The sequence below is a fragment of the Phacochoerus africanus genome, chromosome 12 (genome assembly GCF_016906955.1).
Source record: "Phacochoerus africanus isolate WHEZ1 chromosome 12, ROS_Pafr_v1, whole genome shotgun sequence".
NCBI classification, from domain to species: Eukaryota; Metazoa; Chordata; class Mammalia; order Artiodactyla; family Suidae; genus Phacochoerus; species Phacochoerus africanus.
The window spans coordinates 19397058-19422177 of NC_062555.1; the positions used below are offsets into that span (position 1 = coordinate 19397058).

General features: G+C 52.9%; 2 protein-coding genes and 1 non-coding gene across 4 annotated transcripts; all 3 read right to left on the reverse strand.

The window, feature by feature from the left end:
• Positions 1–4584: 4584 nt before the first annotated feature.
• PYCR2 (pyrroline-5-carboxylate reductase 2) lies at positions 4585–8679 on the reverse strand. Of its 2 annotated transcripts, none has more exons than XM_047755125.1 (7): positions 8486–8679; positions 8155–8225; positions 6733–6909; positions 6423–6644; positions 6134–6226; positions 5776–5939; positions 4585–5238 (listed from the first exon to the last, which is right to left on the reverse strand). In XM_047755125.1, the coding sequence occupies exons 1-7, from the start codon at positions 8550–8552 to the stop codon at positions 5073–5075; spliced, it is 960 nt and encodes a 319-aa protein (XP_047611081.1). In that variant the 5' UTR covers positions 8553–8679; the 3' UTR covers positions 4585–5072. The 2 variants fall into 2 exon arrangements, with proteins under 2 accessions (XP_047611081.1, XP_047611080.1); XM_047755124.1 differs by having other exon boundaries at positions 6733–6912.
• A 2457-nt stretch (positions 8680–11136) lies between these two features.
• On the reverse strand, positions 11137–16780 carry LEFTY2 (left-right determination factor 2). Its single transcript, XM_047755465.1, has 4 exons — positions 16110–16780; positions 14104–14350; positions 13664–13906; positions 11137–12331 (listed from the first exon to the last, which is right to left on the reverse strand). The coding sequence occupies exons 1-4, from the start codon at positions 16357–16359 to the stop codon at positions 11968–11970; spliced, it is 1104 nt and encodes a 367-aa protein (XP_047611421.1). The 5' UTR covers positions 16360–16780; the 3' UTR covers positions 11137–11967.
• LOC125113105 (U6 spliceosomal RNA) lies at positions 15168–15271 on the reverse strand. Its single transcript, XR_007131336.1, has one exon. It is a non-coding gene; the product is annotated as a U6 spliceosomal RNA (small nuclear RNA).
• Positions 16781–25120: the final 8340 nt, after the last annotated feature.

The following is a 25120-nucleotide window of genomic DNA, read 5'->3' on the forward strand; positions in this document are numbered from 1 at the left end:
CTAGAGAAGAAGAAAATACAGAGAGGAGACCTTTCCAGGGGAGGAAACGGGGGGAGCAAGTGCACTGGAGGGAGTGCACATGGGTTAAGGGCAGGCCTGGGGTCCACATTTTAGAGTCAAGGGTAAGTGGAAATAGAATTCAGTAAATGCTAGTTTCCTCTACATTTCCCTTGGTTAAAAAAGGCAGGTAGCCAACTGGTTTGAGAACCGGGCCTGGGGCCAGTGGTGCCCAGAGAACAGGAACCCTGGGCAGGCCCAGCCCAGAGCCTGATTCTGGCTCCACCAGGCCCTGCTTCTGGGACCTGTCCTCCTGCCAAACTTCTCTGAGCTTCAGATGCCTCATGATTGTACTAAAAACAACCACCACCTCCATCATTAGTGCTCACCTCCTGCCAGACACCCAGCCCAGCCTTTTATCTCATTTAATCAGCATCTTCCAGGTGGGGACTGTTATCATCCTTATGCAGCAGATTAAGTTCCTGGAGGGTAAGGAACTTGCCCAAGGTCACAAGGCTACTACGGGATCACTCAAGGCCTCTTTTTTCTCCCCAGTTTTATTGAGATAGAATTGAGACATCATGAAATGATTTCCACAATAGGTAATCCATCATCTCACATAGATATTAAAGACAGTAAAGAAAAAAATAGGGAAAGAATTTTTTGCCTTGTGATGTGAACTCTTAGGATTTACTCCTTTTTTTGTCTTTTTTGTTGTTGTTGTTGTTGTTGTTGTTGTTGTTGTTGTTGTTGTTGTTGCTGTTGTTGTTGTTGCTATTTCTTGGGCCGCTCCCTCGGCATATGGAGGTTCCCAGGCTAGGGGTTGAATCAGAGCTGTAGCCACCGGCCTACGCCAGAGCCACAGCAACGCGGGATCCGAGCCGCGTCTGCAACCTACACCACAGCTCACGGCAACGCCGGATCCTTCACCCACTGAGCAAGGGCAGGGACCGAATCCGCAACCTCATGGTTCCTAGTCGGATTTGTTAACCACTGCGCCACGACGGGAACGCCAGGATTTACTCTTTTTAAAATATTTTTATTGGAGTTTCCTTTGTGACACAGCGGAATCGAATCTGACTAGGAACCATGAGGTTGCGGGGTCGATCCCTGGCCTTGCTCAGGGGTTAAGGATCCAGCGTTGCCGTGAGCTGTGGTGTAAGTCGCAGACATGGCTCGGATCTGGCATTGCTGTGGCTCTGGTGTATATATAAATATATATTTTTATTGAAGTATAGTTGATTTACAATGTTGTATTAATTTCTGTTGTAAAGCAGTCATTCAGTTATATGTATATATTATTTTCACATTCTTTTCCATTATTGTTTATCACAGGATATTGATTATAGTTCCCTGTGCTATACTATAGCTTTGGGAATAGGGCTTTGTTGTGTATCCATCCTATATATAACAGCTTGCCTCTGCTAATCCCAATCTTCCAATTCTTCCCTCCCTAGGATTTACCCTTTTAATTTTCACCTATAACATTCAGCAATGTTAATTATCTTTATCACATTGTACATTACATCCCTAGTATATATTTATTCAAGGCCTTTTTTTTTTTTCCCCTGCAGCATATAGAGGTTCCCAGGCTAGGGGTCAAATCAGAGCTGCAGCTCCTGGCCTACGCCACAGCCACAGCAACGTGGGATCCAAGCTGTGTCTGGGACCTACACCACGGTTCCTGACAACGTAGGATCCTTAACCCACTGAGTGGGGCCAGGGTTCGAACCCCCATCCTCACGGATACTAGTTGGATTTTTAACCGGCTGAGCCACAATGGGAACTTCCTCAAGGCCTCTTCTTGAGCAAAAGTTGAGTGTATTCACTGAGATGTCCTATGAGAAGCCTGGACACAGGGGCCTTCGAGAAGGTTTCTCTCTCTCTACCTAGGTGCCCAGAGGAGAGCCCCAGGTGTAGGCAGCCAGCCGTCCTGCTTCTCCCACCAGGAACGACGATGCTGAGGGGAAGAGGGCAAAAGCTGCTCAAAGGAAGAAGATTCAAGCCCTGAAACCAACACTGAAGCTGCTTTATAAAGCGAATACATGAAGTCACCTGCCGCAGCTGGCACACGGGGCACCGAGCTGCATCAGCGTCCCTGACAGGGTTTCTCCTCTGGGCATAGGCACTCGGGGTGGCCTGGGTGCTCGGCCGCTGGCGCCTGGCGCCCTCTAGTGGCGCAGGGGAGCCTTTCCTCTGCGGCAGGGCCATCAGGCGGAAGGGGCCTGGGCAGCCAGGACAAGCTTTCCCAGGGGGCCTGCCTGTGAAGGGTATTTTTAGGAGCCACCTACAGAATCCATCTGTGAAATGAGTGGGGGAAACTGGAAAGAGGACTTGGAATCAGAGTTCCTCTGTGGCTCAGCGGGTTAAGGACCCAGCCTTGTCACTGCAGCGGCTCAGATCACTGCGTGGTTGGGGGTTCAATCCCTGACAGGGGAAACTTCCACGTGCCCTGGTGCGCAGCCAAAAAAAAAGGTCCCCCGGCCGCCTTGGCTCCTCCTGAGCGAGATGTGGGTGCCCACACCCTACCCATCTGCCTCTCAAGATCTGGTGAGAATCCTATCGGATATGAAGGCTGGCTCCTGGCCAGCACAAGAGCACACCAACGAGCAAAGTACTGCGTTCATAAGAAAATAACAGAGTGAGATCCAGGATGCTAAGGACCAAGGAAGGGCTGAGAGCAGGAGGCCAAGGAGAGGGGGTGTGTGAGCAAGACTATGGGGGGCAGGGGTTCAGCAGAGACAGGCCCGTGGGTAGAACCAAGGGGGCCTTTGAGGGGGATGTGGGCAGTGGCACTGGGAAAGGAAGTCCATAATGTTCTTTGGTCATTCTTTTCCCTTAATTCAAAATGACGTTGTATTTGCTTCCATACTAAAGAGAAAAAATTAAAATGTTGACCTCTTCGAGTTCCCATTGTGATGCAACAGGATTGGTGTTGTCCTAGGAGCCCTGGGACACAGGTTCTATCCCCAGCCTAGGCACAGTGGATTAAGGAAACCATGAGGCTGGGATGTGAATTTTAAAACCCCATAAAATGTCTACTCTGAGTGGGTTTCCCAGTGGCACCATACCCTCAGAGGCAAGGTCCCCCACCCCCACTGAAGGCTGTAATGAGGTAGGTCCTGTGTGCTGGGTCCCTTTCCCCCAGGCACCTGCCAGGGACCCCTACACCTTGCCCTCTGCCTGCATCCCCTCTCCTCAGCCAGCCTAGTTTCCTGGTGGTTCCTTGTCTTCTGGCAGGAGGGCCCCTCAGAGCAGTGAGGGCAGCCATCCCCGCCAGAGGCTGGACAGGGCACCCAGGCCTTTCCCTTCACTGGCGGTGTCCATGACAACTCCAGGCCTCAGTGTTCCCATCCATAAAATGGGGAACTAATAGCTACATCGTATTTATTAACTTAGATGAGATCTTGTGTGCCTGGCACCAAGGAAGAAAACATGTTAGCTTATTAAGGAAGTTTCTATGTTTTAGGTTATAAAAGAGAAGCTGCTTGACAAGGAATGTTGGCCAGGCTTTCCATCTCAAGAGAGAAGAAAGCTTGCAATGGGGGGTTGCAGAAAGAGGGGGAGAGGAGAAGGCGGGAGATGGAGATGGGGATGGGGTGGGGTGGGAGTGAGGGGGGTTGAGGGTTGGGGGATGGACACCACTGTCAGGGTAACCATGTCATCTGCTGAGATGCCACGAGGCTGTACTGTGACTCAGGCTTCGCTAAAGCTTTACCCAAAGCAACGACCTCACTGGGAGAAGCATAGGCAGTGATGGCTATTTTTCCATTTTAATGAAATAATAAACTGAAACCAAAAGAGATGAATAACCTGCCCAAGGTCATCTGGTCAGTGAAGATTAGAACCCAGGCCTTTGTTCCTTCTGTTACCAGAAATTTATTAACTAAGAGTTCCCATTGTAGCTCAGGGGGTTAAGAACCCAACTAGTATTCATGAGGATTCAGTTTCAATCCCTAGCCTTGCTCAGTGAGTTAAGGATCCAGAATTGGCCCCCCAAAACAAGCAAACAAAAAGTCCCCAGGCCATGCATCAAACCTATACCACAGCAGCTACACCACAGCAGCAACCTGAGCCACAGCAGTGACAATGTTGGGTCCTTAACCTACTGCACCACCAGGGAACTCCTGTTCTGGTTTATTGGTAAAAGTAAAGCCCGGGTCAAGGCTTTTGGTACTTGCTTAGATACACAGAAGGGCCTGTTTACCATGAGGGACATGCACTCAGGCTCTCATGTCCCTCCCAGAGTGTTGCTTAGTAACAGTCATCTAGGGACAAGGATGAAGGAGGGTGTGTTTGTGTCCCACTCAGCCTACAAGTGGGAGGCAGGGGGGGACGCTTTTTGTTTGTTGTTTTTTAGGGCCGCACCCAAAGAATATGGGGGTTCCCAGGCTAGGGATCAAATCAGAGCTGCAGCTGTCAGCCTACGCCATGGCCACAGCAACAGGGGATCCAAATCCTTAACCGCTAGGCCACCAGGCAACTCCTAGCTCTTGCCTTGAGACAGTGCTCTCCTGCGGAAGCTGGGAGCAGCTGGCAAGGGCCTCAGAGTGCTCCTGAATGACTTATGACCAAGCATAAGAAAAGGAGGGTGCTAAAAAATAACACTTTATTAAAGCAGCTAATCTTAACAGCATTGAATGACACTTTTTCCACTGTACATCTATGAAGCAAGAGTTAAATCTAACACAGACTAATATGTGCCTCTCTGATTAAGTGTGGTAATTCCAAGTCACTTGCCTTGACTTAGCATCAAAGGAACTCTGCCCTGGGCTCCAGCTGGAGGATCCCAGGTGAAGGGGCCTCAGCCCTCCCCGCGGAGCCGGGGCTCTGACGGGACTGCCAGCCTCTCTCTTCCACCCGTGTGCGGCGTGTTGGGCTGTACCTGCTTCTTAGCATCACCACGTCAGAGCACCTTCCAGCGTGAGACACGAGGGGAAACTAGCGCTGCCTGGTCCGAACAGGTTTCAGGAGGTTTTATCACAAGGACCTGAAGACTCCCTGAGCCCACCCTGGCCCTGCGCGGCCCCCTCGGCCGAGGGTCTGGTCAGAGAGGAGGGTCGCCCGAGGCAGCCTCAGTCCTTCTTGCCTCCTGGGGCTGGGCTTCTTGTGAGGAGCTTCCCGGAGCTGGAGGGGGTCAACGTGGACACCGTGGGGGACTCCAGCTTCACTCTGTCCAGGAGGGTCTTCTTGAGGGCAGCTGCGGGGATCTTTTCTTGGTCCGCCATGGACTGCAGCTCTCTGCAGACAAAGCCCCGAGGCGGTGAAGGAGGAGCCAGAGCTTCGCAAGGCTTCCTCATCGCTTAACCTCCAACCCCAGTTGAGCGATGCCACCCAAACCAAACATTCCCCGCAGGCTGCTCAGACGTGCTACTTAACTAAGTACAGGTTACTACACAGGCGGAGACCTTCGAGTGGTCTTCTCGATCGGATGGGGAGAGAGTGTGGAAAATGACAGGATCCAGGGCGAAAGACCTGAAGATGAATCCTGCCTCCAATCACTTACTGGCTGAGTGACCTTGGGAAAGCTGTTGCCCCTGAGCCTCAAGTTCTGCACCTGTAAGTCAAAGCTAATCCCAGCTCCCAGAAGGGTGAGAATTCCATGAAGTAAGGTCTGCAAACTCTTAGCTAATAAAGTCTACTAAGCATGGTCGTTAACAGAGCACAGACTCCAGCACCACTGCCGGGACCAAAGACGGCAAGTTCGGCAAGTCAGCATGCAGCCCGGACTGAGGCTGGCTGCGAGTGGAGGGCCTGAGGCCACGGAGAGCGACCCACCTTGTGCGGATGCAGGAGGCCTCCACGGCATTGATGAGCAGGGAGCGGAAGCCGCCGCTCTCTAGAAAGTGCAGAGCATGGATGGTGGCCCCCCCGGGGGAGCAGACATTGTCCTTGAGCTGGCCCGGATGCTGCTCAGAGTCCAGCAGCATCTTGGCAGCACCCTAGGGCAGGAGGGGGCGTTGGAGGAAAAAACAGCTGGTACCCCTTGCTGTGGCCCCTTAACGCAGGCTTCTCCACACCCGCTGCGCCTCCCCCACTCCACCCCACCCTCCCGACCCAGCCCTGCCTCAGCTCTGTGACCCCCGGAACCCCGGCCCCATACCATGGTCCAGGACACACAGGGGAAGATACTGACCAGCAAGGCCTGGGCCCCCAGTCGGACGGCCAGGCGCCGCGGCAGCCCCATCTTCACCCCACCATCGGCCAGGGCGTCCAGGGCCATGAACGCCTGTGGAGACATGCACCGAGTCCAGGGGCAGCGGGCACTCAGGGGCGGGCCCAGGGTCCGCCTTCCCGCGTGATGGGAACGAGCCCCCAGGGTCGACCTCCTCCACCAGGCAGCCTCGCCCCAGAGGTGGGCAACACCCACAGCCCGTCTGCCCTCCCACCCTGTGCCCCTGGGTCCTGGGAAGGCTGAGCCTCACATAGGCAGGCCCACTGCCACTGAGGCCTGTGACGGCATCAATCAGGTCCTCCTCCACCTCGGTGCAGAAGCCCACGCTGCTCATGAGCTGCTCCAGGAGCTGCCCGTCCTCCACCAGGGCATGCGTGCCCGTGGCGTACACCGTGGCGCCCTCCCGCACCACCACGGGCGTGTTGGTCATACAGCGGATGACCTTGGGCGCCGGCTGGAACGCCTGCAGTTTCTGGGGCAGGAGAGGGACGAGTGAGCTGCCAGTCCCATGAGCATCCACCCCTCCCCTCACACAGGGGCACCAGGTCTGAGATGGGCACCTTCTCCACAGAGCTGATGGTGACACCGGCCGCACAGGAGACCACAATGTGCCTGGCCTGGACATCGGCCCCAATCTCGTCCAGGATGAAGGGGATGATGTGTGGCTTCACGGCCAGGAACAGGACGTCGCTGTGCCTCACCGTCTCCTTGTTGCTCCGGGTCAGGTTCACCCCCATCTTCTGCAAGAGGAGACTGCTGGGCTCAGGGTGTGGGGCAGCCTCCCCAGGCCCAGGCCGTCCCCAGGAGCAGCTGAACCTTTGCCCCGCCCACTCTGCCAGTTGCAGCCTGGAATCCCCTGCCCTGTGCCCTCAATGGCACAAAGTTTTCCACTGTGGCTCCTGGGCAAGTGAGCACACAGATGCTAGATCTGGACAAGCTTCTCCATGGCAACCAGCAAATCCCTGTCCCCCATCCCTTCCACTTCTCTGCACTCAAGGAATCCCTCTGCCAGGTAAGGCAGCTCCATGGCTGGAAAGGGGCAAAGGGAAAGCTGAAATGCCAGTGCCCAATGGTCAGAAGCAGGACCCTATCCTAACACTGGATAGGTCATCATACTGCAAGGTCCAGGGGTGGGCTGCCTGATGCCCATCCCTTTAAAACTCCAAACTCAGTATCAGGGCCCTCCAGTGCTAGTAAGGTTGGCCACCCCAGGCACAGACACTGCCTGTCCCCCATTACACATTCTCTCCCACACCGCCCAGATTTGGGGTGAAGACTAGGGATGTTCTTTTCTTCTTCTTCTTCTTTTTAAGGTCACAGGTGCAGCATATGGAGGCTCCCAGGCTGGAGGTAGAATCGGAGCTGCAGCTGCTGGCCTACGCCACAGCCACAAGGGATCCAAGCTGCATCTGTGACCTACACCACAGCTCACAGCAACACCAGACCCTTAACCCACTGAGCGAAGCCAGGGATCAAATCCACATCCTCATGGATACTATGCCAACACAGTAAACGGCTGAGCCACAATGGGAATTCCGGGATGTTCTTTTTTTAGAGAAAGGAACAACTAATTTGCCAGGTTCTTTCCCAACAGGCTCACTTATGCCTCAGAATAGCTCAGCAAAGTGGCTGCTGTGGTCTCCATTTTATAAATGAGGAAACTGAGGCCCAGAGTAGCCAAGTAGCTTAAGGCCACTTGATGAAGGAAAGTGAGTATTTTATTGGGTACCTACTAGGTGTCAGGTACTTTCCACACATTAAAACCTGAATTAACCTTCTCACAACCCCAGTGTCTGAATTTGAACCCAAGTCTGTGTCTGTGGCTCCCACCACCCTGAACTGCCCCAAGGAAGACGGAAATTTGTCATGCTCCCAGAGGGAAGCTCAATGCGCGGCCGTGGACCAGCACAGAGTCTCAGCTCATGAGGCCATCCTTGCCCTGGGCCTCCACCCTCCTTCCAACATCCCTCTGCCCCACCTACCCTGAGCGCGGCCACCGTGGGCAGGTCCATTTCCGGGGAGCTGGCTATTATCTTGTGAGCCGACAGGATGCCTGCAGAAGGTAAGGCTTTTTAACTGAGGGTCCCGGTCTATCACGTTCCCATGCGTTCCCTGGGAAAGCAGAATCAAAACCTACAACGCTCCGTTGTGGAGACGGTTGCTGGCGTTCTCCTCCCTCTCAATCACTTTTGCAGGCTTAAGAGGAGTCTCTTCTTCCCCAGCAGATGCAAATTCCCCTTTCTTCAATCATTCACGTTCACCGCCTAAGCTACGAACCGCCCGCGCGGCCGCCTCCCGCCTCCACACGCTCACCTGCAGCCGTGAAGCCCCGCGCCAGGGCGCAGGCCAGCTGGCCGGCGCCGATGAAGCCCACGCTCATGGTTCGCTCCGCGTCTGCCGAGCAGCCGGGGGAGTCCGCGCAGCGAGGAGAGGCGAAAAGCGGAGAACTGAGCGGGCGATGCGCCCCGGAGCCGGATCCTGGGGGTAGGCGGCAACTTCCGGGACGGGTCCCCCAGCCGACTCCTCACTCCCTCATTCTGGGACCGCGCCACAGGGCCCCACGTGGCCACGCCCCGCCGGAGCGGCCAATCCGCAAGCCGGGACGGAACCTTATGCCCGCCTCCTGCTCACGGGAATGTAAGGCGGAACCTAGGACCCTGCGCGTGAAGCCGAGATCTCAGCTGGCCTGGGACCTGGCCCCCACCCCAGGGCTTTCGGGACCCGCCCCTGGCTCAAGGCTGAAGCCAGGCGGAGGTCTGTCTAGTTATGCCTGGTGCAGGCCGTCAGCTGCCCCCAATGGGCAAGAGGAATTCTCCAGGTTGCTGATTTGAGGGGATGAATGTGGAGCGTAGAGACCTGAGGGCTCCAAGCCAGGCTCCTCTGTGCGCTGGGGGATTACCTGGTTTGGAGCTGGGAGGCCCCCCCTGGGGGCCGCCGCGGTTTTTCACGTGAATTTGCGTGGTTCAAGCTATTGGTTTTAACTAGACTGCAGATAGGATCAGTTCTTCTGCTCAGAAAATGATGGGCTCCTTAGGACCTGACTAAAGTATCCCTCGATCTCCGCTACTTTCAAAAGTTCCGCAAATGTGATGTTTACTTTTCATCAGTAGTAAATATAAGTATTACGGGATCAGGTGACAAAAAAAGAGAGGAAGGAGGTGGCGTCCTACAGAGTCAGAAGAGCCAGAGAGACCATTAGTAGGTCAGAGCCTATCAGTTTTTCTACAGTTCTTTCCCTGTAATCCACACCCATACCCCCAGCAGTGGGCTATTTTCTGCAATTTTTCTCTAGTTGGTCACATTCCTGGACAAGTCCCCAGTTCTTGAGTTTCTGCACCCTTAAAAGTGAGTACTGGAGCTCCCCTCGTGGCTCAGTGGTTAACGAACCCGACTAGTAGCCATGACTTTGTGGGTTCAATCTCTGGCGTTGCTCAGTGGGTTAAGGATCTGGTGTTGCTGTGAGCTGTGGTGTGGGTTGCAGACGTGGCTTGGATCCCGCGTTGCTGTGGCTGTGGTGTAGGCTGGCAGCTACAGCTCTGATTCAACCCGTAGCCTGGGAACCTCCATATGCCACAGGTGCGGCCCACGAAAGACCAAAAAAAAAAAAGAAAAAAAGAGTACTAAATATTTAGTATTAAGCAAAATTAAATTTTTTATAACTTTCTCTGATTACAGAAGTTAATACATGCATATTGAGAAAAATTTGGAAAATATAAAAAGAAATTCAAAATCACCCGCGGTCATACTTCCTAAGGATAATTTCTTGCAGATATTTTCGATGTTATTTCCTTACATATTATTTTCTATGCATACATACCTTTTCCATCGTTGGAAATGAATGATATACCTATGGTTTTGAAAATTCTTCACTAGATACACAAATATTTTCCAGTGTCACTGAAAAGTTATTTAAAGCAAGATTTTAGTATAAGTCCCTCCAGACTCAGCAGATTAAGGATCTGGTGTTGTCATGGTTACAGCTGGTGGCTCAGGTTTGATCTCTGGCCCAGGAACCTCTTCATGCCTCGGGCTTGGCCAAAAAATAAAAAATAAAACAAGATTTTAGTGTTTTATTATATGACAGTATTATAATGTAATAATGTATTATTGTTACATTATAGGGATGTGCTGTACTAATTTAACCACTCTCCCATATATCAACATTAGTTTAATTCATTCTATTTATTTATTTATTTATTTTTGTTTTTTAGGGCCGTACCCGTGTCATATGGAAGTTCCCAGGCTAGGGATTGAATTGGAGCTACAGCTACCAGCCTATGCCACAGCCACAGCAACACCAGATCCGAGCCGAATCTTCGACCTACACCGCAGGATAGATTGCCAACCCACTGAAAGAGGCCAGGGATCGAACCCACATCCTCATGGATACTAGTCGGATTCTTAACCTGCTGAGCCACAGCAGGAACTCTTTACAATACTGTTTTTTGAATGAGAGTTGGGGGATATAAATATTACAAATGAAAGAGGAATCTAAACTGTCGATGCAGGGAGTTCCCTTCGTGGCTCAGCAGTAACAAACCCGACTAGCATCCATGAGGATATGGGTTCGATCCCTGGCCCTGATCAATGAGTGAAATGATTCCATGTTGCTGTGAACTGTGGGGTAGGTCGCAGACTGGCATTGCTGTGGATCTGGCATTGCTGTGACTGTGGTGTAGGCTGGCAGCTGTAGCTCCAATTCCCCTAGCCTGGGAACTTCCACATGCCTCGGATGCAGCCCTAAAAAGACAAAAAAAAAAAAAAATGTCATTGCAATCTTCAGCACCCCCTGGAGGTTGGGGGTCCTTGTGTCTCTCCCTTTCTTCAGATCACTGTGTTGCTCTCATTCCCCATTATTCCTCCCACTCTCCTATGTAGAAGGTACTAGAAATTAAATACACAGACACAGAGTACAACATCACTTTTATTTTACTTCAGCAGATTACTCAATTTTTTGGCTGCTAAGTTAAAAAAAATGTAAGTACACGTGGGTTCTAGTGATAAGTTCTCTAAAACAGTGGGGGAGATAACTATGTAGGCACAGGCGACGCTCCATCTGCAGAGGAGCAGGGGCGTGGCTGAGCTTAGGGCTGTCCAATCTCCAAGGCAATGAAGTCTTGAGCTGGATCTCAAATCCTCCTTTTTCAGAGGAAATGGTGGCCCCAAGGCTCCTGCACTTGGTGAGGTCACCGTTTATGGCCCTGTTAGATCCAGAAACCAGGTGTCCTCATTCCTCACCCACTGCTTCTAGCCCAAAGCCCTCCATAGCCCTTCTAGCACTCTCTCAGGGGAATGGGGACCCAAGAATATTTACCAGAGCCCAGAATGGGTCTACATGTTTGTGAATGGGAGTTCTTTCTGAGACCTCCTCTACCTAGGGGAATTAGGGGGATTGTTTTGTTTTGTTTTGTTTTGTTTTAATTCATCCTGTAATAGACTAAGTCAGTCTATTTTCCCAGTTCTCCTGGCCGGGTGTGTTGTCCCCTACTCAGCTAAGAATTTGCTGGAGAACAGAAGCTCCTAGCTGACAAGCTGTCCATGCTCAGCTACATCCTTTACCAATAGGCTGGGCTTTCCTTCTACAGCTCAGGAATCCAGCTGCATTAGTTACTCATGTAAGTGCTTAGGGTGGGTGATGGACAGGAGGACAAGAAATGGAAGAACACATGAGGAAGGTAAAAGAGGGGCACTCAGTCGGGGCAGGAGTAACTTGTTAAGTAGAAAATGAAGACCTACGTTAAGGCCTGCTTTGGTGCATGTGTCTAGCCAGAGGCTTCCATGGCTGCACGCTGTGCCTACGGCTCCAGCTTCCTTGGCACGGGCGCCCCATCCCAGGCACAGCTGCACTTCTTCACCCTCATGTTGGGCAGGCTGACCACCTGGGGCCTGGGCTTGCCGCCCTCCTGGATGCTGACGATCACGGGCAACGAGGTTGTCTCCGAGGCGATGCACTGTCGAGGCCCCAGAAATGGCCACCTGAAGGCCAGGGGCTCGGGGGGCTGCTGGCAGGTGCCCACACACTCATAGGCCAGGAAGCCCGGGGGCTCCAGGACCCAGTTCTCAGCCCATTTCATCCCCTGCAGGTCAATGTACATCTCCTGGCGGCAGCAGCGGGTGCCCTCGGTCGCTGGCACCTTCGGGTCACAATTTCCCTGAGCTCTGTGGGAGGCAAGGAGGGCCAGAGTCAGAGGTCGGCTGGGAGGGCAGAGGTCAGGGAGCCCAGGGTGGGGCTCAGTGGGGCATCTGGAGGGAGACTGATGACCCATCTCTATTTATTTATTTATTTATTTATTTATTTATTTTTAGGGCCACACCTGAGGCATATGGAAGGTCCCAGGCTAGGGGTCAAATCAGGGCTGCAGCTGCCGGCCTACACCACAGGCACAGCAGCACCAGATCCAAACCACTTTTGCAACCTACACTGCAGCTCACAGCAATGCTGGATCCTTGAACCCACTGAGCAGGGCCAGGGATCAAACCAGAGTCCTCATAGATATTAGTCAGGTTTGTTATCGCTGAGCCTCAGTGGGAACTCCATCTCTCATTATGCTTTAAAAAAAACCTAAATATTTGTGATAAGTAGTGAATGAATAAACATATCCAAAACATAAATCATCAGTCAGTTACTGTTTATTAAAGGTCTCCTGGAGCTCCCATTGTGGCTTAGCGGAAATAAATCTGACTAGCATCCATGAGGACATAGTTTCAATCCCTGGCCTTGCCGAGTGGGTTAAAGGATCTGGCACTTACTGTGGCTGAAGATGCAGCATGGATCTGATGTTGCTGTGGATGTGGCTGTGGCGTAGGCTGGCAGCTGATTCAACCCCTAGCCTGGGAACGTCCATATGGCACTAAAAAGACAAATAAATAAATAAATAAGAGTCTCCTGTTATGCTAGATCCTGAACTAGGTACTTTATTTCAGAAGGTACCTGCATTTCATCCTCAGATGAACTTTGAGGAAGTTCTAGCATTATCACCATTACATATGAGGAGACAGAGACCCAAAGGTCTTAACTGACACACCAGAGGCCCTGCAGCCAGAAGAAGGCAAAGCCAAACCGACCCAGGCTGTATGATCCCAAAGGCCTATCATTAACCACTGTGCTACACAGCCCATCCACCCCCCCAATAAGCTAATTTGTCTCCCCTACCCCCGCCCCTGACAAAGGAACTCACAAATACCAGAGGAAAGCTACTCAGCCTTAGTAACCGATAATGCTAATATTTGTCAAAGAATTAGGGAAAGGTGGAGAGTGAAAATAGATGATTACACTAACGTATATGTATCAAGGATGTCTTAAAACCCGTTAAAAAATATCTAGATATTTTCAATAAGATGTCTGAAAAATAAACATTTCTATCATTAGAAATTCCGACATAGAGTGGAGGATCAGTTCCATTCTGCCGCTGTCTGCACCTCTCCCCCACTGGTTCCAGTCAACGTGGGCCTGGCCCACCTAGGCTCCTCGGGTCCTGCTCCGGCACCTACCCGTAGTCCCTGAGGTCCAGGGTGTGCAGCTCCAGCTGCGGCTCCCCCTGCCCGCCGCCCGACGGCCCCTGGGAGGCGAAGCGGACCAGCCTGTGGGCGTCCGAGCCCCGCGGGCCCGGGGGCTCCCGCTGCACAGACACCTGCAGCAGCAGCGGCTGCCGGGGCCGGCGCAGCTGCTGCCAGAAGGTCACCGCCTCCGTCACGTCCAGGGCCTGCCAGCCGCTCTCGTGGATGGACACCAGCCTGCGACACCACAGCGAGACAGGCCCGCGCTGAGCGGTGGGGACTGCGACGGCTCGGGGCAGCCCCGGGAGCCCCTCTCCCACCCGCCCCGGGGCCGGGACCCTGCCGCCCCTCCCTCTCCCCGCTCCCTGCCTCCCGCCCCCGGCCAGGCCCCCGCCTCTTCCCTCCTAAACGCACCCCAGCCCCCAGCTCCCCACCTGGAGTCGATGAGGGAGGTGCGGTTGGAGCCGTCCTCGCGGATGTGCAGCCACTGGACGGTGACCCGGGCGCGGTCGCTGCGCGGGAAGAGCCGCTCGTGCCGGCGGAGCGCCGCCTTGGGGACCGGCTCCTGGAAGAGGCGCAGCACCGCCTGCACCAGCTCGCTGTGGGGCGGCAGCCGCTGCTCCATGTCGAACACCAGCAGGTGCGTGGAGGCCTCGGACAGCAGGAACCTGCCAACCACCTCTGCGGGCACGAGTGGGGGTCAGCGGGGCCCCTCTGGCCACCAGGGGAGCTCTGAGGATGGCAGCGCCATTGAGGGGGTGGCCAGGCGGGGAGGGACCAGCCCCTGTTCTGTCTCCCTGGTCCAAGCCCATTTACCTGAAAATCCCCCTTGGGTCTGGGCCTAGTTTGTAACAATCTCAGCGGGAAGGGGGCAGGGCTGACAGGGCTGCTGCAGCTGAGATGCTGAAAATGAGCATCCTCACCTGGGGGCACCTGGCCTTGGGTCTAGCTCTGGGCCCTGAGGAGGTGAGTCCAGGCCCAGGGAGGTAAGAGGCTGAACAGGATTCAGGATGGCTGCATCCCTGACAGCTGAATAGCTCGGTATTACACTTTAGCACAGTCCTTACACCTTTAAAAAAATTATCAATGTATAGTTGATTTACAACGCTGTGTTAATTACTGCTATACAGCAAAGTGATTCAGTTATGCAAATATACATTGTTATAAATTTTTTCTGTCTGTTTAGGGCCACACCCGTGGCATTTGCAGGTTTCCAGGCTAGTGGTCAAATTAGGCTGCCAGCCTACACCACAGCCACAGCAACACCAGATCCTTAACCCCCTGAGTGAGCCAGGGATTAAATCTGTGTCCTCATGGATGCTAGTCAGATTTGTTTCTGCTGAGCCATGACAGGAACTCCAAATATACATTCTTTTTCATATGTTTTTCCATCATGGTTTATCACAGGATATTGAACATAGTTCCCTGTGCTAAACAAGTAGGGCTTTGTTGCTTATCCATCTACCTATGACAGTTTGCCTCTGCTTAATCCCAAACTAAAAATATGGAACACTTCATGAATTTGCACGTCATCCTTGCCCAGGAGCGATGCTAATCTTCTCTGTATGGTTCCCATTTTAGTATATGTGTTACCGAAGCCAGATTTATCTCTATACATTTCTATCCACAAAAATGACTTTAATGTTCATAGCGCTAAGATGGGTCAGACATAGTCATGCCAGTGTTCCAAGGAGCAAACAGAGAAGCAAACAGAGAAATGTGATTCTGAAGGCATTTTCTCAAGTGCCAGCGTGAAAACAGAACCCAAGAAGTTCCCTGAGCCTGTGCCAGGGTTTGTGCTTCACCCGCCTGTTCCCTTCAATTCTGCTTTCTCTTCTCCATCCTCCTCTGCTCTGATGCTTTGACTTTGGGAGCCCATCCAGCATGGCCCAGCTCCTCCTGCCCCCGAGGGGTGATGGTCTCAGTGCAGACAGAGACCCGGGGCCCAGATTCAGACCTGGTGCCTTACAAGTCTGGGAGGTGGTCTGAGCTCATTTGACCTCACTTCCAGAAACACAAACAGGCTCAGGGCTGTTGGGCGACTTGTCCAAAGTGAAACAGCAAGTGTCAGAGCTGGGAACTGAACCCAGAGGTGGTTTCGCTCGAAGGCAACCGTCTCTTTGTCCCCAGCACAAAGTCACCTCCACGGTGCGTCTTCTCCCGTCCCCCTTTTCCGCTGTGCTTTCCCACCCCATGAGGTCTGTCCGGCCTGGCACGGCTCCTCCTGGCCCTGAAGGGTGGCGCCCTCAGCCCAGGCAGAGACCAGGGCCCCGGCCCAGCCATCCTCACGGACCATGGTTCCCCCCCACTGCCGCCGCCGCCGCCACCCCCAACGCCCCCTGGGCCTGGAGCCCCCCGCCAGCCTCCCAGAGCAGCCACATCCAGTCTCAGCCCTCCCCCTCCACGAGGACCAGGCTGCAGCAGGGAGGGAGGGCCTCACCTCGGAAGTTCTGGCTGAACCTCTTCCCCCGGGAGCGGGCCCCGTGGCTGCGCTGCAGCAGGGCCACGTACTGGGCCCGCACGTGGGCAGGGATGACCAGCCCGTCCACGTCGGCCTTGTCCAGGGCGGGTGCCTCGCTGAGGTGCAGCTGCTGCAGCAGGCTGCCCAGGATCTGCTGCTCAGTCAGGGCCACCCCGGGGCCGGCCAGGGGCAGTGCCCAGAGTGCCCAGCAGAGCCACAGGGCCCGCATGGTGCTGCTGGCGAGAAGGAGGGGCAGAGTGGACGTGGCCCCCGGAGGAGGCTCAGGAGGGTCCCAGCTGGAGTGCTGAGAGCCAGGCTGGGCCAGCTTTATAGGCGGCCCTGGGCTGGGCCTGGGTGGAGGGAGGGAGGGAAGGAGGGAGGGAGGTCACACCCCTCAGACCTCCTGGGAGCTCAGAAGCCAGACAGTTTCCCTGAGCCCCGAGGAGGGGGCTGTCTAGAAGGGCACAAAGGCCTGTCTGGATACCACACAGGTCTGGGCCTCTGACTGCTGCTGTCTGGTAGCTCCACAATAATTTTAGTGCCTGTTGAATTTCTCCAGCTCTACTCCAAGTGCTAGACTTTGAAAAGGTGAGCCTATTCTGTGCAAAAGAAAGTCCCATTAGCCAGCTGTTTATTTATTTAGTTTTGATTTTTAGGGCCTCACCCGAGGCATATGGAAGTAGGGGTCCAACTGGAGCTACAGCTGCCGGCCTACACCACAGCCACAGCAACAGCAACACAAGATCCAAGCCCCATATGTGACCTATGCCATGGCTCACAGCAACGTTGGATCCTTAACCCATGGAGCAAGGCCAGGAATTGAACTCATGCCCTCATGGATACTAATTGGGTTCGTTTCAGCTGAGCCACAACGGGGAAACTAAATAGAACAGGAAAGCTGGCAGCTCAGCTCTCTTTGCCAGGCCAGGAGAAATGATTTCTGCGAGTGTCTCTGCAACCCCAGGACTGCAGGGAGAGACTCCTCAGGTGCAGCCGCCTTCTGCACCAGCGTTCTGTTTGAGGCCAGGTCATGCCCAGATTCAGAACAAGGGACGGGAACCTGGAAAGCAGAGGTCCAAGCTGCCCAGAGCCCCATCCTGTTCAAAGCCACAGGAGTGAGCACATGCGGGGTGAGAGCTCCTCAGACACACATTGCAGCCTGGCTGGGCTCAAATGTGGGGCCTGCTGCTTGCTGGCTGTCTGACCTGAGAACAAGTTCACCAGCTTCTCAGTGTCTCTGAAGCAGGGGGTGACAGCAGCTGGGTCTACTCCATAGGGCTGGTATGAAGATTCGATGAATTAAGACACCTAAGATGTTCAGTGCTAGGCCTAGCATAGTGCGTGCTCTCTGAGGGCTTGCTCTCCTTATCAACTGCCTGCTCTTGCAGTCTCAGGGTGTGCTTCTCTAAAAATGACCATGACAGGAGTTCCCGTAGTGGCTCAGCGGTAACAAGCCTGACTAGTATCCATGAGGATGTGGGTTCCATCTCTGGCCTCGCTCAGTGGGTCTGGGATCCGGCATTGCCATGAGCTGTGGTGTAGGTCGCAGATGTGGCTCAGATCTGTCATGGCTGTGGCTGAGATGTAGGCTGGAAGCTGTAGCTCCAATTTGACCCCTGGCCTGGGAACTTTCATAAGCTGCGGATGCAGCCCTAAAAGACAAATAAATAAATAAATAAATAAAAGAATAAAAAAATAAATGAAATAAAAATGACGATGATGGAGTTCCTGCTGTGGCGCAATGGGATCAATGGGATCAGCGGCATCTTGGAGCGTTGGGACGTAGGTTCAATCCCCAGCCTGGCCCACTGGGTTAAGGATCAGGTGTTGTCCCAGCTATGGCTTAGGTCAAGACTGCTGCTCGGATCTGATCCCTGGCCCAGGAACTCCACATGTTGCGGGATAGCCAAAAAAGAAAAAAATGAGGATGACAAGAAGGGCAGTCATTTCTTGGGTCTCCCTATGTGCCAGGCACTGTTCTGAGCTCTGAACCTGTGTTCACAACAGCCCTAGCAGACAGGTGCCAGCATGGGCTCATCTTCCAGATGTGAAGTCAGAGCATACTCCGTGAAGGAACCAGCCTGCCCTCACTCAGCAAGTGGAGGGCAAGGAGGTCAATGCAGGCTTCTGTCCCCAGGGGCCCTCCTGGCACAGGGGATTTGGGGACATGCAAGAGGAACCCCTTCCACCAAAATGCAACAGCCTCCCCAGGCACTGTCACATGGGAGATGAACAATGGTGGTAGAAGAGGACGAAGTCTGTGGTTGGGGTCCAGGGGGCCCAGTGGGCAGGGAGCACCCTCAGCCCCTTCTCACCAGAGGGTACACTGGCCCCCTCTGTGGGTGTGCTGTGTCACTGACAGATCTCTGTGCCATCTCCCTGCCTCTGTGCTCCTCACAGCTCCCGGGTAGAGGAAGAGAAACTTCTGGTGTCCAAGGGAGGAATGTCCCCCAGGAAGGTGAGCACCAACTGCCACCTAAGCGTGTGTGTATACCCGTTTGCCTAGAAACGCGTATACCTGCGCATGCGCATTTACCTAGAGGCCTTTGCGTAGTATGATGGGCGGGGCTTAGCATTTGAGGCAGGGGAGGAATAATAACGGTGACAACACTCATGATGGCTAATACGGCTTATGGGCTGCACGCTGTTCTGAGTGCTTTAGGTCCCTGAACTCTTCATCCTCACAGCAATTTGCTAGTATTGTTCCTATTTTATAGATGAAGAAACGGAGGCATAAAACCGTTGCCTGACTTGCCCGGGGTCACACAGCTAGTAAATACCAGGGCTCGGGTTTGAAGGGAAGGCAACAGGGGTTCTTTCAAATATGTACACAGGACAAGGTGAAGGGAATGGGGGGGAGGAGACTGAGGAGGGAGCGGCAGAATGGTGACCTTCCCCACTTCTCTGCTCCCCTTCCCTCCTCTCCCACCTCAGTTTCTGTCAATGCATGTAATTCAGAAGCAGGAATTCAAATCCCATCTTGGAGTTCATATACCACTTTGTTCCGACACCCCCTGAAATATAAGGCGCCACCTCCGGGTCCGGCCCAAGTGGGCCCTCCTGTTCTCGCTGTGACAAGTGTAGCCTCCTTCAAAAGGAGAGCTGTTGCCTTTCTTTGCAGGCGATTAGCAGGGAAAGGACTGCCTTGATGCAAACATTTGGGCCTTGAGTCAGGCCAAAAGGTGCAGAAGTGTCACATTTACAGGCGACCCAGGACTTGTGGCCCTTAGTCCCTGGAAGTTGTTTTGGGCTGGTGTTCCATAAATATGCACTAGGCACCACCCTGGCCGCTGGGTGAGAGGAAGCCTTGGGGCTTAGCACCTTAGCCAGGGTGGTGCCAAGGATATAACACCCCGGCCGCCCTGGCAGGCCTGGAGCCCTGGCCAGGCCCCCAACATCTAGACCCCAGCGCTCCCTGGGGCTGGAGGCTCATGGTGAGGCCTTGCAGGCCCCTTCCAGTTGCAGCAGGAACCTGCTGTCACAGGGCCGAGGGAGGCCAGGCCCTGTGCTGCTCCCTGACCAGCGCGTGACCGCACAAGTCTCGCTTCCACCGAAGAGATGCCTCAGGCTGAGGACCTCTGAGTCCCTGGGGGTCAGGAGCGCTTCTGCACTCGGGGTCGCTGATCAGTTAAACTGAAAGTTCATTTTCCAGGGAAGAAAGTAACATGGAAGGACCTTCCTCTGCCAGATTTTCTACCTCTCCCAGGCATTTCCCTGGAGCTCCTGGGCTGGCCTCCTAGCACAGATCCGCTCCAGAGCTGAGTCCCGAATGGGAACTGGAGCTGACTGGAACCAGTCCTGCCCACACAGATGGGCTTCTGGGGGCCTGGTGCTCAGGGAGCTTCTTGAGGCCAGTGGTACCTGCGCAGGTGGTCCCTCCTTCAGAAACGGAGACTCCTTCCCAATCATGGGGACCTTCCTTAAGACAAGAGAGCCTGGGGGCATTCGTCACCCCCGATGGTTTGTCCAGCAAGGTGCTCCATCCCCCACCTTCCCCCAGCTACTTTCTAGAAACAGAGGGCTCAATGTTGAAATGGACCATCCAGTCTATCTTCCTGACCCCTGGCTTTTGGAGCTAAGAAAACCGAGGCTAGAGAGGTGACAGTGTCCCTGAGGTGACACAGTTAATGAGAGATGCCTGGATAAAATCAGGTCTTCTCATTCCCAGCCCCAAATCTTTCTCCAAACCTTCAAACTATTTCCAGGGCACAGTTCCACATGACCTCCTGAAGCCAGGGGGGCACATCCAGCAGCCCCCAAGCAAGCTGAGGGCTCAGTCGATCCAGGGTCGGTTGGATCTGGACTGGGGAGGTGGGAGGAGCAGACAGACGGAGGGCAAAGCCCCCAGACTCCAGAGCCTCCGAGTCCTGAATGTGGATTCCAGGGAGGACTGAAGAGTTTTGCTGGGGAAATAAAATAATTGGGCAATTAGCTGGTGGCCCAGAGAAGAAGGCGAATGTGGATTGGGAGACTTTTTTTCAAGGGTTTCATCAACTGTCGGGAGGAAGGGCAGCTGCCCTTTGTCATGCAGAGTCAGGAACCAGGCCTCCCCTCCAGCTGTGGATCTGGGGGTTGAGTCTGGTCAGCCGTCCATGGGGTCAGATTGGGCTTGAAAAGTGGAAAAATTATAAAGTAGCCTCTCTTGACCTTATGGGAGGAGAGACTACTGGCAAAGCTGTCTAAAATCAGACCTCTCTCCCCCAAGGCTTTCTAAAATAGAAGGAGTCCATACTGTTTATGAAACTGTGTTGTTAGAGGTGGAAAAAAGTCTGTTAGACTTCTTTTTTTGCTTTTTAAGACTGCGCCTGAGGCATATGGAATTTCTCAGGCTAGGGATCAGATCGGAGCTGCAGCTGCCGGCCAACACCACAGCCACAGCCATGCGGGATGCCAGCCACATCTGCAACCTAAGTCACAGCCTACCGCAATGCTGGATCCTTAATCCACTGAGCGAGGCCAGTGATCGAACCTGCATCCTCATGGATACCAGTTGGGTTTGTAACCCGCTGAGCCATAACAGGAACTCCCTGTAAGACTTGTCTTTTTCAGAGACATTATGTTGTGAATGCCCCAAGTGAAACTGTGAATGCTGTGCAAGCAGGCACGTGTGCTGCACCCCCATCTATTTTGCTGGCAGGCATGTGCATTAGGACGGGGGATGTTTGCCCCAGCCTCCTCCAACCCAGGTGGCCTCTAGATAACCCAGGTTTGCAGCTACCCTGTCTCCTCTGGACCAGAGTCCACAGTTTCTGCAGTGGCCCTCCCCACATGGTGTCCTCCAGCCGGGCCATTCCACACAGCATGGCCATCACATCGTGGCAAAGCCAGCCACCCCTGAGCTTTGGGAATGGGCCTCCCTGGGCCCCCCCACACCCCACGCCACCCCTGCCTCCTCTCAGCCTGACAGCTTCTCCACAACCCCCTCCCTGGCACCTCCCACCTCCTGCCAGGTCTGGATTTGGTCCAGGCTCCCAGGAGGCAGTGATTTCTGCTCCATTCGCCTGAGGAGCTGGTGTAACTATGGGTTCTGGGACCCTCAACCCAGGCCTCCTTTAGAGGGTTTGGCTGGGTGCCCAGGCCAGGAATCTGAATGTTAGCGCTTCTGTGCCCTTGAGGGTTGAGAAGGAGGGGCTGGGTGGGAGTGCGGAGGCAGGCAGATCTGTGGGAGAAAAGCGTCCGGTCAGTAAGGGAAATGTATCCCAGACCTTTCCAGATGAGTCCTCAGCTTCCTGACTGCGTGTGATGAGAGGAAAGAAAGTGACCAGGAAAAAAATGGAGTTGTGAAGTGGGATAATGATCTGGTGTTGTCCTGTGGGTTTCATCCCCGGCCCAGCACAGTGCGTTCAGGATCCTGTGGCGTAGGTCACACATCCTCAGGCTAGGATTCAACCCCTGGCCTGGGAACTTCCATATGCTGCGGGTATGGCCAAAAAAGAAAAAATCAAGAAGAAAAATATTTTTTCCCTGAGTTCTTTTCTGGGCTTTCCCTGAAATTTTGAGCGTATAAGCAGGCAAACAGAAAGCTTTTTTTTTTCCTGTCTCTAAATACTCTGAACTTAATCATGTTATATGCAAATTGTTTAATATTTAATGCTTCAAAATTAACAATCCATCTAGCGAATTGTAATTGCTGTCATTTTATCTAACTTTCTGTTCCTTCTCCACCGCTTTCTCCCGAAAAACAAACAAACAAACAAACAAACCCAAAACCCTTTTGTGTCTTTCCCCAGAGCTTCAATACTTGTGAATATTTTCATACTCAAGGACCGGGATATAGGGCACAGGAGCCCAGGGTGTTAATTCTGAACTGCGCCTCTCTGCTCAGGTGACCCCTGATGTGTCATTTTCTTGGCCACATGGGGCACAGGCAGAGGAGGCGATCTTCCTCCGAAGCCCAGCCTGCTTTCCCAGCCCTGCATCCCACCCCTCACCACCACCTCCACTCAGCATCCGGCCTCTCACAGGCCCCCCAGGTACTCCTCTCATAGGGCATTTGTTACCCTATTCTTTTTATTTTTAGGGCCGCACCTGCGGTATATGGAGGTTCCCAGGCTAGGGGTCGAATCAGAGCTGCAGCTGCCAACCTACGCCACAGCCAGTAGCAATGCAGGATCCCTAACCCACGAGCGGGGCAGGGGCTCAAAGCTGCATCCTCATAGCTGGACCCTATGTTAGGTTCTTAATCCACTGAGCACAATGGGAACTACCCTTGGCTCATTCTTCATCTCTTTTTTACCTTTGAAGTATTCTCATGTGGCAAGTCTTAGTAGAAAGTTCACTTCTTTTATGAAAATTCTTCCTAATGTTCTGACCACCTCCATCTCTCCCCACCCCATTCATCATTACGTTCTCTGGATGTGCTTGGTCTCTTGTGACAACAGTGAGATGACACGCCCTGTGGCATTCTGGAGGGACACTCTGGTGTGCAGCTCTCTCAGAAGAGCACCAGCTCAGCAAGGGGCAGATACCCTCCTGCATGATCCTGTAATCACGCCTAGCGTGGTGCCCAGCAAATCGTTGGTGTTCAAACTGCGTTTGCTGAAAGAGTGTAGGGAGCAGGGAGGGGGAAGGAAAAGAGTGGGTGGATGGTTGAGCCCCCTTTTACTAAAAAGTATGGGAGTTCACGTTGTGGCTCAGTGGAAACGAATCTGACAAGTATCCATCAGGATGCGGGTTCAATCCCTGGCCTCGCTCAGTGGATTAAGGATATCCAGCATTGCTGTGAGCTGTGGTGTAGATAACAGACACGGCTTGGATCTGGCATCGCTGTGGCTGTGGTATAGGCTGGCATCTACAGCTCTGATTTGACCCCGGCCTGGAACTTCCATATGCCATGGGTGCAGCCCTAAAAAAAAAAAAAAAAAGACTAAAAAATAAAAAGTATGTGAAGTGGGAAATTAAAGACATGAGACCTTAGTCCAGATTAAGGCCACTGTGGTCAGAACACCACCAACCAACATATACACCTTTAAAGTTGACAAACACATACACTTGGCAGATGGACAGTGACAAGTGTCTCTGACGCTGACACCTGGCTTGGATCCAACATTGCTGTGACTGTGGTATAGGCCGGCAGCTGCAGCTATGATCTGACCTGTAGCCTGGGAACTTCCATATGCCAAGGATGCAGCTTTAAAAAGCAAAAAAAAGATCGATCCTCGACCCCCCTCCCTGGCCTTGGAGACACAGCCAAGAGTCATCAGGGCCAGAGCTGGGCCCTGGTTCTCCTGACCTCACATAAGTTTGGTCTTTCCTTAGGATCACCTTGTTCTAGATGAAAAATTCCCTAAGGCCTGGGTTAGATCATATTTTCTAGGCTGTCCATCCCAAGTTCATCAGCGTGGAGTCACAGTTCTCACCAACCCGGGGGGAGCATTAGTAAAGGGCAGTAGTATTGATATTTGCTATCATTAATTGATATTTGCTATCACAATCAGTAGTAGGGTATAGATCTCATTACCTTAGGCTCTAATTTCCAGAGCATGCCTGCTAGAGGCGGGAAGAAGGATTTGCACATGCTGACAGGTAATTGGAAAGGTGGGCTGAGCAAACAAAACACATAATGACGAGCGTGGAGTCATTTGGGAATCCCTAGGATTAGCACCGTCCTGCTGGGCCAGATCCTTTTCCCAGATCCTCCAGCATTTTGTCAAGAGCTCAGTGCTGCAGCTGTCATGGAAAGGAAACGAGCTTTTGCCATCCGCTCGGGTGAGAAGCCATTGGCGTGTTTTACCTGCTTCCTGCATGATCATTAGGGAAAGTGACACTCCAGCCACCAAGCAGCCCTGACACCTCCTGGAAACACTTTTTGCTTCCTCTGCAATGCAGCTCTAAGCTGCCCTTTGAGCATATGGCCTGGCACTTGCCCTTGGAGCTCTGAGAAGTTCCTGGTGGGAGCTGATGCATTTTTCTGAATAGGGGTGAGTGTGTGTGTGTGTGTGTGTGTGTGTGTGTATCTATGTATCAAAGATGTATCTATGTATCTATCAAAGATGTATCATTTTTCTGAATGGGGTGAGTGTGTGTGTGTATCTATGCATCAAAGATGTATCTAAATTGAAGAACAAAGAAAGGTTTATAATGAAAAGCAATAGTCTCCCATTCCATCCTTCCCCACACTTCAAACCTCACTTCTGACCAGGAGTTCTTGTCATGGTTCAATGGGTTAAGAACCTGACTAGTATCCATGAGGACTCAGGTTCGATCCCTGGCCTTGCTTAGTGGGTTAAGGATCCAGCATTGCAGTGAGCTGTGGTGCAGGTTGCAGATGTGGCCTGAATCCTGCACTGTGTGTGACTGTGCTATAGGCTGGCAGCTGCAGCACCAATTCAACCCCTAGCCTGGGAACTTCCATATGCTGCAGGTGTGGCCCTAAAAAGAAAAAAAAATATTACTTATCACTTCTGATGGTTTACAGTCAGAAACCATAAACAGTATGTTTGCTTTCTTAACTTGGACAAATCTGTTGACTCCCTGCTCCAAAAAAATAA

What these genes read in the sequence shown, in the direction of transcription:
- PYCR2 (XM_047755124.1), bottom strand. Translation starts at nt 8,552, where the DNA reads ATGAGCGTGGGCTTCATCGGCGCCGGCCAGCTGGCCTGCGCCCTGGCG. An exon ending in TGGGGGCCCAGGCCTTGCTG is followed by an intron (nt 5,940 to 6,133) that starts GTCAGTATCTTC and finishes CTCCTGCCCTAG; the next exon opens with GGTGCTGCCAAGATGCTGCT. An exon ending in GCCTCCTGCATCCGCACAAG is followed by an intron (nt 5,239 to 5,775) that starts GTGGGTCGCTCT and finishes CTTTGTCTGCAG; the next exon opens with AGAGCTGCAGTCCATGGCGG.
- LEFTY2 (XM_047755465.1), bottom strand. Translation starts at nt 16,359, where the DNA reads ATGCGGGCCCTGTGGCTCTGCTGGGCACTCTGGGCACTGCCCCTGGCC. An exon ending in GTTCAGCCAGAACTTCCGAG is followed by an intron (nt 14,351 to 16,109) that starts GTGAGGCCCTCC and finishes TCGTGCCCGCAG; the next exon opens with AGGTGGTTGGCAGGTTCCTG. An exon ending in ACCTCCCTCATCGACTCCAG is followed by an intron (nt 13,907 to 14,103) that starts GTGGGGAGCTGG and finishes GTGGTGTCGCAG; the next exon opens with GCTGGTGTCCATCCACGAGA.